A 15706-nucleotide genomic window follows, 5' to 3' on the forward strand; every position below is an offset into this window, starting at 1 on the left:
GTGTTGTGTATAGACGTAAACAGTGTCAAGAAATGTGATCTGTTCAAACCCCGAACCCGACCCGAATCCAAGAATTTCAAATTCGAATAAGCCGAACCCGACCCGAACCCGAAAGTTTAAAATTTCAAAAACCCGGACCCGACCCGAACCCGTGAAATTCAATTTGAAAACCCGGAACCCGACCCGAACCCGAGAAGTTAAAATTTATCGTACCCGAACCCGACCCGAAACCCGTCGGGTTCGGGTCGGGTCCGGGTTTCGGGTCCAAAAACCCGAACCCAACCATCTCTACTAAACAGCAAAGCAGCCCTGAGAAGGCGAGCTGGCGTCGCCTTTAAATAAACTCAACACCTAGCCCATACCTCCTCTTGTGGCCCTCCAGCGTTACAGGCGGGTTGATTCAGGACATAGGAATTTTACCACGAAATGTCGTATGGATACAATCGGACTAGACCTATGCGGCGGAAATGGACTATGTATTGGAAACTCGGGACATGCAAACGCAAGACTCTACACGGTGTGTTTGGTAGAACAATTTTATTCGAAAAAAATCGGCATCGCTAAAACTTCAGCATGTGATAGAATGAGCTTTTCCCTTTCATTTGAAAGTAAAATTAAAATATTCTGTCGGGGGCTCCAGAACAACTTTTTATTTTTAAGATTTTTTGTTTGAAAACTTAAGTTTTTCAATGAAACTCGTTCACATTTTTGCCCCTAGGTAGTACTTTAGACATTCAAATATTACCAAAAGTGAGAATCTGATGGACAATTTCATTGTGTACAACTTCGTAGAAAACTACAGAGAAAGCTATTAAATTTTTATCAAAGTTTTTAGATTCGCACGGGGCCTATTGGTTAAGAAGCTTTATTCCAAAAACATTTTTATTTGTAAAAAAATGGATTGCCTTATTTTAACAGTGTGCTCAGAAGAACCTGAATGCTAGCAAAGTCCCACCTTAAGGCATAAAAAACATAATTCCAGATTCCACCGTTTTATGCGCACCAATGATATATAGAAGAGTAGATAAAATTTGAACGAAATTAAGACTCTTTTGAAATATGCTGGGTAATGCAGCAAAATGAAACAGTTTTTTCTGTCACAGATATATTTGTTTCTTCTTTTTTTATTTCCTCACTCATTCTGGAGTATGCTTGATGTAATCTTGAATCTACCTTTTTACTCGTTAGCATCTTGTGGGATATATTTGGCCTAAATTTTAACTTTATATTTGATCAAACTTCATTAGATATTCAGTCATTAGATTTGATTTCGATTGAGAATCCTGATTGACAGATTCATGAAAGATAGAAAAATAATTCGACGAGATTTATGTTCAAGTTTGTTAACTTTTGCGAATCGCTGTACAGAAATCGCAATAGTAAATGAGAAATAAAGGTTTTGTCTATAGTACGAAGGTAAAAGTAGATATAGAAAGTGTCACCTTTACCCGAAAGACGTGTTGCTGTTAATGCCTTCAGATTTTGAACTGAACTGGCACTCTGTCTTCTTGATATGTTGTCTTTGCTCTTATCCCATATTATGAGAGGAATCTTCAATAAACAGACTTGTATTACTTTGAGAATTTACTGAATGTATGGTCCAGCCTGATATTTTCTTGATCGTTTTCTGTTGTGATCCGTGTTCAACGAGTAATGACTCCGGAATTTCTTCTTAAAAGAAATTATGAAACATGGTTTTGTTCTTTTTTCTAAGATTATGTAAAGTGTGTTCGATTTGGAAATAAAATTTGAGGACAAGCAAAAATCTGCATCTATAAATTCTGATGAAATGAATCTATCCCAAACGATAACAAACATGGATCCAAAACTCAAAGAGCTTCTCTTTCTTTTCATGCAATAAAATCCGTCGTTTATTACAATGACTCGAACTGTCTACTTTAGTTCATTCAAATATAAAGCTTTTAAGCCAATTGTATTTTACCAAGCAGGATAGGATGGGTCATTCTAGTTTATATTAGCTATCCCCTAGAGCGAGAAAAGAAATGAAAAAGGCATGATAAAATCCGTTACTACATTAATCAACATCTTGAAAAGGTATAAGAAATTTCGAATAAATTTGGTCAACACCTTTCCACAGCTCCTTGTTCATAAAGTGTCATTTTCGCACAAGACCCGGAGAAATCTGAAAATATATTTTTTCTGCTCAGAATGGGACTTTGTATGCATTGAAATTTATCTGATTTTACTGTTCATTTAAACACAACATTTTTTTGTAAGTCCTTGTTTATCGACTTCTTAATCCATAGGCGGAGCTGATAAAATTGTAATAACTTTCTCGGGTGATTTTATATCGATTTATAGCATTTTACGAAGTTGTAGACAATGTAATTGTTCATCAGATTCTTACTTATTTTTTGAATGTCTATAGTACACATTAGTAGCAAAAATGCGAATTAATTTCTTTAAAACACTTAAGTTTTCAATAAAAAAAAACTTTAAAATAAAAAGTTGTTCTAGACCCCCCGACAGAATATTTTAATTTTACTTTCAAATGAAAGGGAAAAATCCATTCTTCCATATCCCGAAGTCTTACAGATGCCGAATTTTTTTGAATAAAGTTGTTGGACAAAGACACCGTGTCTAAACTTTATCAGAATTATCCGCATACTGCCTGCTCGATATAGTACGAGACCGCAAGTTCGACTTCGTAGCGCTGCACAAGGTGTGTTGGAAGGGGTTTACGGTGCGTGTCTTTCGTGGGAATTACACCATATACCAGAGCTACGGTAACACATGCGATCTGGGAACAGGTTTCATGGTGATCGGTTAAATGCAAGAGCGATGATATCTCGTCGCTGTTGTGCTATCTTATGACAAACGCCATTTTGGGGCAAACAGAGTTAGATATGCCACATTACTTGTCTGAAAAATCTCTACAAAGTGGCGTTTTCAGAATTTTGAAATTCTTCTTGGTTACTAAGATATAGCGAGAACCATGCTGAGAAATTATGAGTTTTTTGCTTCAAATCACTGTATCTTGGGATTTGCTCAAGTTATATTGAAGTTTTAGATATTTTTATATGTAAAAATATGTGAGGAACACAATGGCATAAAATTTTTCGAAAAAAAAATACGCGAGTGGTGAGAAAAACACAGTTTATGTTTTAAATTGGAAATACAGCATATTTGGCAACACTGTAACCAAAAGTTACAATTTTTTAAAGATTCCCTGATTCATTTCTTTCAAAATGCATCTAACCGATTGTTTATAGACCAAATTAAACCAAAGATATGAATAAAAATTGATGACTTTTTTCTATGGAAAATTTTTCATGCACGATTATGACAGGTCATACAAATTTTGTCATCAATACACGTCTATGACACGTGTGTGCGCGATTTTTGCTTACATTCATAGTAAAAACTCGCAACATAGTCAACCGATCTTCGTAATATTTGAGGGATTAATACAGAATAGATAGATGCATCTATTGTCTTTTTTGGAATGTTTATACCATTATACCATTTATAAGTTTCAAGATATGAAATGTGCTAAATGGCGCTTGTCATAAGATAGCACAACAGCGACGGTCTATTGAAGCGCAATCCAATCAGTGTAAGCCGAGTTATCAGCGAAATAGTGTGACTTCGTGACTAATGAGATTAATAAGGACACGTCAACCTTACTCACAGGCGTTCGAATCTAATGTCAAAAGACAAGAGCTGGTTTTCCTATTAGCAACCCAGAGCTTTTGTGTTTGGCTAACCGAGACGAGACATCACTCAGTACCAGCCCGTTGCTGTAGGCGTTCACGCACATTGTGAGAACTTTTTGGATTTAATATCTAACTTCCGCAAATTTGGTGTTGGTTTGGATATATCGTCTAATTGGCAGCAAGTTAGTGTCAGTTACTGACGAGTGGAACACGAAGCATTCAAGTCCAACTTCTCTCGAAGCAAATCAGCTTTAGACTCATCGACACCCGACCAGAAGGAAATAACACAATTATAACTCATGCTGATATTTTGTTACGAAAAATTTCCTAGCAAATTTTGTTATAAAGTAGAAACCGTTAGGTGTTAAAATAACAAAAATTCTAACAAAAAATTGTCTACGAATATCACATTTATAACAAATGTTGATAGCAATATAACACGATCATAACAACTTGAGATAGCTTGTATTACTTATTGTATAATATCAATGATTTTAGCGTGCACGTCTAAAAATAGAATACGAGAAAAATAAAGCATACATTAGGGCGCTTTTTTCTTTGGAGCAAAAAGCTTCCTGCAGCAAAAGCTTTCATAGCATTGCCAAATAATTGCATACCTGCTGGCTGATTGTTATTGTGAGTATATCCCGATCAGAAACACATAACAAAAATATTTCAAGACTATATCTCGAGCTGTTGCTTGTTATAATTTTCTGTTATTTTAACTACTAACGAGACCAGATTTATAACACAGCCTATTACGAAAATTGCATTCTGTTATAATCTTGTTTTTGCATTCTGATCGGGATGACAAGCAGATTATTATTTGTCGATATTGCCGCTTTGAACCTGGGTATTCTGAGTTTGATGGGGAAGCTTCCTGCATGAACCAACGACGTTGTTTCCGACTGAGGTTTAATGTTAGCATAATATTCCACGCATCCGTCAAGGGCAAAACGATTATAGATGCAGAAGACGTTTCCAGAACGCACACATTGAACCTTGCCCAAGCCTAAGTGCTGTATGTATGTTTTCCTGGTGTCATACGCTTTGTTTTTATTCAGTTTCAGTCACTAATACAGCTGCCTGTATGACGATAGACTGAATAGCTTTATAATATCTTTTCAGATTAGGAAAGAGGGGCTCTTTTTAGATTCTAAATAGTGCGCTTTGGCTCTTCTCTTGTACGTTAACGTGTTTCACATGGTTTTTAGAAATAATGTCGATGCGACATGGTAACATTGAGCGGATATTTAACGTAAATTGTTTCACGAAGAATACAACAAATCTTATTTAGGATTCCGCATAGATTCAAAGCAACGAATGAGTTTTGAGGTTTCAAAATAAATCTCTTTTAGGGATTTGTTATTGGCATTTTTGATATGGGGAAGACTAAATAAACCAGTACAATTCGATTTCAATTCGCGTTTCTTTCATTTGGACTGCTTGATACTTCCTGCATATTCTTCGAAATAAATTTTATAGGAAAATTATAATCTTTATAAAAACGCTCTTCGATAACTTCACGATTTCAAACCTTTTTATAATAATGGCTTTAACATTTAAATCATACGCCTCCTACTCGAAGTTATGTGTCAGAAGAGTGTCTCAGAAAATAGGAAATGTTATCTCTTAATCCAACTGAAACCAAGTAAGTCAATCAAACACCTCACTGACAAGTTCTCCGACCACTTGCATCTAAAACTTGTCTATACTCAAAATGCGGAATTTTGAAAATCCAAATAAAAAAATCAATAGCTTCGAAAATTCGCTTTAAAAAGACTGTGCTTACTGTAACATCATCGTTGTATGCGTACATTAATATCATATTATTAATCCAATGATAGCACCAGAAGATATAATATTGATATGTTTTCTTGCATTCCTGATCGGTATATCATAAAGATAACACAGAGAGTAATAAATATCAACATGAGATATAAATTTGATAATTTTCTGTTATGATGTTCTGATCGGGCATCGCTACCTACAAGCACGTGGCCATAAAGGGCATTTTCTTCCAACATCGCCGCCTGCCTAGAAACACCTGTAGATCACTTCAGCAAACAGAATCTCAAATCGACGACATTCTGATTGATGGATGGGACTATTCGGACATTATCGGCGTAAGAACGTATCGGGGTGCTAACATCGACATGGACCACTACCTAGTAATGGTTAAGCTGCGTCCAAAATTATCCGTAATGAATAACGCAAGATAGCGGCGCCCGTCAAGTTATAACCTGGACCGACTGAGAGAGCCCGATGTTGCGACAACTTACGCATGTAGCATTTCAAAACAGCGCCGCTACGGGAGGAGGTGTTCGCTGAAATGCGGCTAGAGTATTGCTGGAGCAGAACAAAAGCAACTACAAGCAACGCTGCAAAAACGACCTAGAATACCTGCAGAAGAATCAACGATTTATTCGATGGCTAGTTCCAAGAGATATTGGAAGAGAAGAATATAACACGCGCAGTAATGCTGAAACATGCCTCCTGTCAGAACGCGGATTCGAACCGACAGAAACGAAAACAGCAGACATCCTTTTCAGGATAGGAAGTCTCGCCTGGAAGAGGCGGAGAGAGGGGAGGTAGAGCTGCTTCTACAAAAAGCTTAGCGACTCTCAAGGACAACAAAGCAGCTGATATGAATGGTCTGGGAAATGACTTCTTCTTGGGGAGAAACTAACGGAATAGGTGCATCGCATAATCGGAAGGATCTGCGGGTACACAATAGCTACTGGAGGAGTTCATGGAAGATGTTATCACCCCAAAATACAAGAAAAGCGACACATTGGACTATGAAAACTATAGGGCGATCCCACTTTCAAATGTCTCAAATACTATTCCGACACCTATCACTAATGGTAAACGGATTTGTTGGTGGCTAACAAGCCGGTTTCATTAGCGGCAGATCAATAATTGACCAAACCATTGCTATACGCTACCTTCCGAAAATGTCGTGAATATCGGATCCGGTCACATCACTTGCTCATCGACTTCAAAACTGCATATGACACGGTGGACCGTGTTCATCTTCGCAGACCCCCAGCAACGACTTCACGGATGACGGCGCCGGTGCACAGTGGTCGGAAACGCCGAAAACGTGAGCTTAATTCACTAGAGGCCAAACCATCGAATATATTCACAGGGTGTCTTTGGAGGAATTGTTCGTATGAATATTCCCCACAATCTGATAACAATTGAAATTAGGCATGGCTTACTATGATCGAACTAAAAAAAATATTTTTACTGACGAGGTAGAAAGTTGGTGTCTTCGACAAAGTTTTAGAAATGCTCATAGTGAAGAATTTTGTTGAAGAACTTGGCTTGTAGGACTAAAGGTTATCGATGTATAAGGCGTTTTCTATGGCAACCCCCTTAAATCTAGTTTTTTTTAATATAACTTTTTTCATTGTGAATTTTCGTACAAACAATGTTCAAGACAAATGTGTAAGTATCATAACTACATAATATTGTCGAAGACTGTATGTTAAAATACTCATTTGTTTTAAAATTATTGAAGATTTTTACATTTTTTACACCAACTTCAACTACGTATAAGAAAGAAAGGTGCAAACCAAAATGCACGAACATGCACTTTTTTCACTGTTTAAACTATGCACAATAAAGCTAAGATGGTTTGGTGCGTGGCACTCTAGAACTCTATGAATAGGGTAAGCTTACTTTATCATGTTTTTTTACTTTTTCCATACAAAAATCAGCAAAAAAAATTCGATTTTTTCTGTAAAATTTAGTAATTAATGGTATGACAACAACTCCTCGTGTGTTAATTTTCCAAATCTGATTAATTTAGAATTGCAATTTTTATACTCTGATATATAAAAAACTTTTCTAGGGATTAGTTCCGGTTAGTGAGCCTCTACGAACAGTTGATAATTTGTAAGCATTAAATTCATTGTGACATGTCTATTCGAGTATATATTAGTTCGTGATCTCCAGTGATATTAAAAACTCCACACTTTTGCTTCCACGTTTATAAAATCTGAAATATTCAGGTATAAGTGAAAATAATACTTGTAATTGAATATCAAACCAAGAATTTCAAAAATTGGGGTAAAACAACTTAAATTTTTTTTTGCTGATTTTTGTATGGAAAAGGCAAAAAAACATGATAAAGTAAACTTACCCTATTCATAGGGTTCTAGAGTGCCACGCACCAAACCTTCTTAGTTTTATTGTGCATGGTCTAGACAGTGAAAAAAGTGCCTGTTCGTGCATTTTGGTTTGTACTTTTGTTTCCTATACGTAGTTGAAGTTGGTGTAAAAAAATGTAAAAATTTTCAATAACTTTAAAACAAGTCAGTATTTTTACATACAGTCTTTGACAATATTATGTACCATTTGTCTTGAACATAGTTTGCACGAAAAGTCACAATGAAAAAAGTTACATTAAAAAAATTAGATTTAGTTATAGAAAAAGCCTTATAAATCAATAACCTTTCGTCCTACAAGCTCAAGTTCTTCAACAAAATTCTTCACTATGAGCATTTCTAAAACTTTGTCGAAGACACCAATTTTTTACCTCGTCAGTATAAAAAGTTACTTTCTTTAGTTTGATCATAGTAAGCCATGCCTAATTTCAATTGTTATCAGATTGTGGGGAATATTCATAGGGATCATCCATAAATGACGTAGCATTATATGGGGGAGGGGGGAGTTTTGTATTATGTGATGATGTGTGACGACAGGGGGGTAGGGGGTCATGTCATGCTACGTAGTTTTTTTAAAGGGGAATAACTACTATCGTTTTTTATATTTTTAAATAGTTTTACGGGGACAAGGGGGGGGGGGAGAATCACCGTCAAGCTACGTATTTACCAGGGGGTGTATTTAGAGGTTTGTGACGAAATGCTACGATGGGGGAGGGGGGTGTTAAAAATCGTTCAAAAAATGCTACGTCATTTATGGATCGTCCCATACGAACAATTCCTCCAAAGACACCCTGTGAATATATTCGATGGTTTGGCCTCTAGTGAATTAAGTGCACGTTTTTGGCGTTTCCAACCACTGTGCGGTGGTTGAAATACAAAATCTGTGGTTACACCTTTCTTCGGAAAGGAAGTAAAGCCGTCCATGAGTTGATGGGCCGATAGCTAGTCCAGATAGTGGAGTCACCTCTCTGGCATCGGTATTTGGCCTCGTAGCGGAAATAGGCCGACGGAAAATAACTAGATCATGAACGACTTCATACCTCCCTAGAGGTCCACGGACCCCAGGGTGAGAATCGCTGCACTAGAGGATGTGAAGCGAAGAGTGGAGTTCAACATGCGGAGCACGACTTTGACCTGATCTGGGCAATTCGTGTGGATATAATTTGCAGAAACATGAAGACGGTAGCTGATTTGTATACCCGACTGAAGCGCGAAGCAGCACGAGTAGGACTGAATAAATATATCTAAGATGAAGTACATGCTGGCTGGTGGAACTGGGCACGATATGGAATGTCTGAGCAGCAGAATTACAATCGATGCTGTTGAGTTTGAGGTGGTTAACGACTTCATTGCCTATCACAAAAACACTAACCGGTAGATCAGAAGGCGCTTATCTCCGAAGCTCGTGCAAACCATGGGTTCCATAAAACAATGAGATCTGAAAAGCTTTACCACCGCGCGAAGATTGGTAAATGGCTGAACAATCCGGGTACTCCGAATCATGACCGCATGTATTTAGATTTCCAGGTTACCCGAGTACTGCGGAGTGCGTGATTTGCCGCGAAGTCGACGACCAGATTGTAGATTCGCTGCTGAGCATCACTTTTGCTGGTCTCCGGTATTTGCACTATATGTCCAATCCGTCCACTGTAGTCAGTCGTGTTTCATCAGCCTTTCTATGTCAACCCGTTTTGTATTCTTAGTACAGTTTGTGATTCATGCGTCTGCACCATTCTTCATTTTCTATTGCAGTATTGAACGCAGAATTCTCTAAAAGGCACCGAACATTCTTTAGTCTGCCTCCTTCAACGTCAATACCTCAAGACCATACAGAGCAATAGGGAGTATCAGTGATTTGTATATTTTGTGCTGACTACGCAAACTGTAGAAAGTCCAATTTATAGTTACAACACGCCATTTTACCTCACGGCCTACTTTGTTATCACACGTGTCACTAGTATTCGAAAGAGTAAGTTTATGAATTCATGAATTCATCGACAACTTTGTACCGTACTCCTTCGATCTCCACCTCGGAACCAACACCATTCGGATTGCCTCATTCTCCACCAACTGCCATGTAATTTATCTTATCAGAGTTTATAGTTAGTCTGATTTCCACAACCTCCATTTTAAAAGGCAAAAATGCCTCTTCAACTGCTCTGCGATCAATGCCAATGATTTCGATGACGTCCGCGAAGCCAAGAAGCAAGTGAGGTGTCGGTATGATGGTTTCATTCCTGTGTACATATAATCTTCAAGCGCTATGTTGAACAATTGATTAGATTGCATCGCCCTGCTTCAATCCATCTATTGTCACGAACGAACCGGATTTCTCTCCGGCTAATTTGATGCTTGATTTTGATCCATCCAGTGTCATGGGAATCACATTGATCAGTGATGTCGCAAAACCATGTTTAAGCAGTTTCTGACACAGTTCGTTTCGTTTCACTGAAGCGTACGTCGGCTTGAAATTCACAAACAGATGGTGAGTTAGCGAGTTGCATTCCTGGAATTTATTCATGAATTATCACAAGTTAAACATTTCATCCGTCGTTTATTGTCCTATTGGAAACCCGATTGTATTCGCCGACAAAGTATACAACCAACGGGTGCAGTTCGGTAAACAAGATGAGAAAGTACTTTATAGGTGGCACTGAGGATCGTTATATATGGATAGTTATTACACTCCAGTTTGCGGCCGTGTTTGAAGATAGAGCATATGCCATCCAATCAATCTGAAGGCCAATCTTTGAACCATGAACGCGGAAAAATAATTTCAACGATTGAGCTGAGACTTTCCACAGTTGTTACATGATTCAAATGAAACCCAAAAATGTATTCGGGTATGGACTCTCTAATGACCATACACTCTCATACAAAACTATTTGTTTAGCTATCGGGGTCAAGGTGGTTAAAATGCATTCATTTATGTGAAAACTACTAAAGTGACAATCAGCAAATCGTTAGAAAAGTTATAAAATAAATACTGAATAGAGTGATTCAAAGAATAATCCATTTCAGAAGGTTGGTTATTGACTATCTTTTGTCTGCAGCACGCCAAACAGGTAGGAACATAGAGAATCAAGCATGTTATTTGGTTTTATGATACATTCCGTACAAACAAAATTTACGAGTTAGTATTGAAGAAAAATGATTTTAAATTCATGTTAAGCCATGTTAAGTTACGATCAGGAATCTCTAGCTGTGCAATCAAACTAAGGATTCATCAGTTATCCCACGTCGAATTCAAAGATTACGCTTCGATAACAAATGACCCTTACAATAGATAATACGTGGCTTATTTTACTAACGATCTGCAAGATACTGAACGGATAGTAAAAAAAAAAGATGTTTGGCGTTTATGTCTACCTTTTACAAAATGGTATAGAAGCCGAAAGGGACCTTTAAATTTGCGAAATGAACTATACGAGTAGTCATTAGTCAACCGCAATACTAATAGTCGATTTAGTTATGACTAGATTTTGCTAAGTTTAGTGATTTGCAGTGGTTATGGTGTCTGTCAAATGCGTAAGTTTTCGCGTCATTACTAACAATCGCAAATTGTACTGATCCAACTCCCAACACTTGAATCTAAGCAGCTGCAGCTAGGATCTCGATATATCCGTTGTTCTTCTATTTGATTCAAAACTTAATTAAAGTCCCTTTAGATTGTCATTTCACGTTTAGGAGAAAAACGAATACCCGACTCGTTACCAGCCTGATTTATCTTTCTACCCTGGAACAAATGCCTACCACTCCGATGGTGACGATCACTTTCAACTTCAGCATCATTCCGGTAATGAGCAGCAGGGCAATCATCAAACTATTAACCGCAAAGAGTATCAACACGAATGTCACTCTGACACTGACGGGGGTGCGCATAATTAACCGGAATTGAACACTTTTGCTCATGGTGCATCAAGCTTGCATTGGAAACAATTTGCCACATCACTTACTGATCCATCGATTGCTTCACTAGAATAGCAGAAATGTCGGTGGTAGCGAACCGGAAAAGCCTGAATTTCAACACGAATAGAAAGTCTTTGTAACATGTGTGTATTATGAAATCGCGACGTTTTCGAATGGTTTAAAGGAGAACCGTACCGAGCCGGGCTAGAATCATAACTGAAGAGGGAATGTCGAAACATCCTAGGTAAACCGACCGGGCGGATGGGCCGAGAGGTCCAAAATTTCTCCCATCATTTGTTTTGTTGTCGTTCAAGGTAAGAAATTTCTGTGAACAAATGACCGCTCCTTTCGTCAATTTATGACTGCTTCTTCCGCTTGCGGGTTGCCTGGGTAGGGTATGCGGCAGATGCCTTAGTCCAAAAAATTAATTTAAGGGCTGAGATTTGTCGAATATAATTTGCTAGAGAAGAAATATTTTTGCTCAGATCTAGGATAGGGTAGAAGAAGCATTAAACTTTAATTAATAAGTTAAAATTGGATACCTTTACCCTAGTAAGGGAGTCTTTTTGCAGTTTCTACTTCGATCATATGTTTTGGATTACATGAACTGCTCGGGTAGAAATATTTCCTGCATTTCTTCGTGCTTCTTTCTGAATACCTCCACAAGTGCACTTATTCGCCATAGTGCTTGGACAGACAAAGGTGTAATTGAAACATTCGGTTCTCCAGCTGAGCCAAAACCACCAGCAAATACAGAACGTGATGGGCAATGTAACTCTTTTCTTATCGCATGGTAATGTGCACACTTGAGGTGCTGTTATGTAGTCATTTTCACTGCTTAGAAAGTCGTTTATATTTTTTTTAAATCGTCGTAAAGTTCTTTAATCTTTGAACCTCTTAAAAGGATTAACTTTCCGACGGAACAGACCGTAGAGGATTAAACGTAGAGGATGTAAAAATAGAAAATATTTTTATGCAGGATATCGCAACACATAACATGATAACCACATTTTTTCGTCTTCAAATATCAAGTCAGCCCTCAATCTCAAGTAAAAACCTACATCAGCCGTTCACAATGCAATTGATCTGAAATCCAGCTGTCTTCACAGCTTTAGTTAGTCCACAAAGAAATAATAAATTATAGACAATTCCTACAAAGCTGCAACGTTGATCCATTCATTCGAATAAGATTTTCCCCTCCAACAACGGGTGACAGAGAAACCAGAATGTAATCGTTTTCTTACCTGCCTGGTGATGGTGGCATCATCGAACTGGTTCGGCACTTTGTTCGGGTTCGACTTGATGCACCGAATGAAGAATGGATTCGCCTGCAATAAGAAACGTAAAATCGTCAACTCAAAACGACACATATGCAGAATAAACAAGTCAACAACAATGCTTTACCTGGTTGAGCGTTTCCATGAGTGCGACCAGCGAGATCTGGAACTGTGCCGTCACGGTTAGCGGTTGTTTACGAGTTTTCACCGCCGTCTGGTTGTTGCTGAGATTCTGTCCGGCGGAAAGGGTTTTCACCGACTGGAGATTTTTCAGGCCCTTCTTCGGCCGTTCCCGGGGTCGAAAGGATTTGTTCTTCCTTCAGGGTGAAAGGGGCGCAAAAATAAAACGGAATGGTTAGTGTCGAATGTAGCGGAAATCTGGTGTGATGGATGCTTTTACTAGAGTAAATATTCGAAGAGTAAACATTAGGATTTGTTTAATAAAACGACCACGGAAATTTGATGTGATCGAGGGCGAAATCTCATGACGACCTTCATTGATCTATACTGGTAGCATTTTTTTAGATGAGCACTTCAGTTGGTCTTAATACGTCCGCTATTATGGCAAGCTTTTTCGAGTAGGTTAAACTACTTTAGATATTGCACAGGTGTTCCTGGTGCAAATTTAGAAGAAATTTAGATATTATTTATTCCCGAAAACTGCTGATTCTAGCGTTTTGTTGACTACGGTGGAATATTTGTGCTTAGCATGTATGTACAAAGTTTTGATTGGGTCTGTTTCTGGGGTGTGTCGAATTTTTACCAAATTCTTATTCCTGACTTGTTCGAAACAAATTTCTAGAGTTTTTATCAGTTCTTCAGTATTATGGAGTTATCAAACCAAAGCAATTTATTATGTGGAAACATTCTTTCTATAAACAAAATTGTCGAGAAACTTGGGGTGTCATTTCAAACATTTTTTTCTAGTGGTATCAAAATATATTGGCTCAAATGGCACGTTCCCCGAATGTAGTCGGAAATATTGCAATGTTGTGTCTTTTCATAATTTCCTGAGCGAAACGAAAGGAGGAGGAAGGAAGTAGTATTGGAAGGGTGGGAAAAATAACAGCACATAAACCAAAACAAACAGCAGGCAAGTTAAACTCACAAGTAGTTCAACTCGCCTGCGAGTAAGCCCAAAGTTCTTTACGGCATTGGATAAGAAACTTTAGTATGTCTCTGGGTTTCAATCGTCTAAACAGAGTGTCATCTATGTAAGGACGGCGGAAAACTCGAAACCGCAATTGCGCTACTGCTGGGCAGTCGCATATCAGATTATATGAGGTTCCGTAGTCGGACTCACAAAGATCACATGAAAAAGACTCAGCGCGCTGAATAGTTGCCATGTGATAGTTGAGTTTGCAGTGGACGGTTAAAGCCCTGGTCAGCATGCCGCAGTGGAGTTTTGAAAATTGTTGGAGATTTTTCGAAATCATTGGACACGGTTGTTCCAGAAATGCGTTTGTTTGGCGACACGTTTGTAGATTTCTCCAAAAATGTCGGTGTTAGGATGAAACCCAGTACCGTATTTTTCCGTTATCCAACTTGTCGAAATTGGAAGGACGGGCTCAGTACCAACGAAGTCAATTGCTGTAACTGCACTGGCCAATTCGTCAGCCCATTCATTTCCAGTAATACTGGAATGTCTGGGTACCCAGACAAGGTAGATAGTGTTGACAATGTTTAGTTCTTCGATTTGGATTCGGCACACAATCGCTGGCTTGAACCGTGATTTGTCTGTGCCAAGGGCCTTGATTGCAGCCTGACCAGCGGAGCAGAAGCTTATAACTTTGCCGGATAAGCTCTGTTGAAGGGCTGACTGTACCCCGCACATAATCGTGAAGATTTCTGCTTGGTATACACTACAGTATCCAGCTAGCGAGTGAAACTGTTCCAATCTCATTTTACGACAGAGAAACGTCAGTGTAACAAAAATTTGCGTTTGTTGTCTCGCCGTGTAGCCAAACAATCACTCCTCTCAGGAGGGAATTTTCGCGTAAAATGTCCTGTTAGGAAAACTACATGTGAGTGTAATATCGCTGGGAGCAAGAATTTCTTCTCCCCTTGTAACCTTGTAGGTTGGAAATCCAAGCTCATTGAGTTTCTTCAGCAAGCCAGCGGCAGCCAGGTTCCATAATAAAAGTGATAGAACGCCACCCTAAGGACAACCGCAAATACTCCACTTCCGTATCTCTGCCTGTCTTAGTGACGAGCAAAGAATGCGATTACTGAGCATTGCGTTTATCCAACCCGAGATACATGTAGATACCCCATGAATGCACGTCGCTTCCAGAATAGACTGGAAGGACACATTGTCAGAAGTACCTTCAATATCTAGGAACACATCCAAGCTAGATTGCTTGAGCGAGAAGGCCTTCTCAATGTTGTAAACAACATCGTGAAGCAGAGTGATCGTGCATTTCCCACACTGATATGCATTTTACATTTTGTGCAGTGAATATTCAAATAATTTAACGTTTCTGATGTAATGATCTATTATTAGTTTCAGCTTTTAGAAAAAAGAACTTAAGCTGACACCATTTCTGGTTTTTAAGGAGTTCATTTGAAAATCTTTCGATTTTTAAAAAGGATTTTATTTAACCTGTCAGCTTCGTTATTAGAGACATTATTGCATAGGTTTTACCAGCCAGTCCGCTCTGTAGATCTA

The 15706-nt window shown here is 38.4% G+C and overlaps 1 protein-coding gene across 6 annotated transcripts in view; it reads right to left on the bottom strand.

Moving 5' to 3' along the window:
* The window catches only part of LOC131684896 (unconventional myosin-IXb-like), a 240142-nt gene that overhangs the window by 27545 nt on the left and 196891 nt on the right, over positions 1-15706 (bottom strand). For all 6 annotated transcript variants that reach the window (XM_058968140.1, XM_058968141.1, XM_058968138.1 and 3 more), the window contains 2 exons: positions 13166-13355; positions 13006-13089 (listed from right to left, as the gene is read on the bottom strand). In XM_058968140.1, the coding sequence (XP_058824123.1) occupies positions 13006-13089; positions 13166-13355 (274 nt within the window). The remainder of the gene's footprint in view (positions 1-13005; positions 13090-13165; positions 13356-15706) is intronic.

The sequence above is a fragment of the Topomyia yanbarensis genome, chromosome 2 (assembly GCF_030247195.1).
Source record: "Topomyia yanbarensis strain Yona2022 chromosome 2, ASM3024719v1, whole genome shotgun sequence".
Lineage (NCBI taxonomy): Eukaryota > Metazoa > Arthropoda > Insecta > Diptera > Culicidae > Topomyia > Topomyia yanbarensis.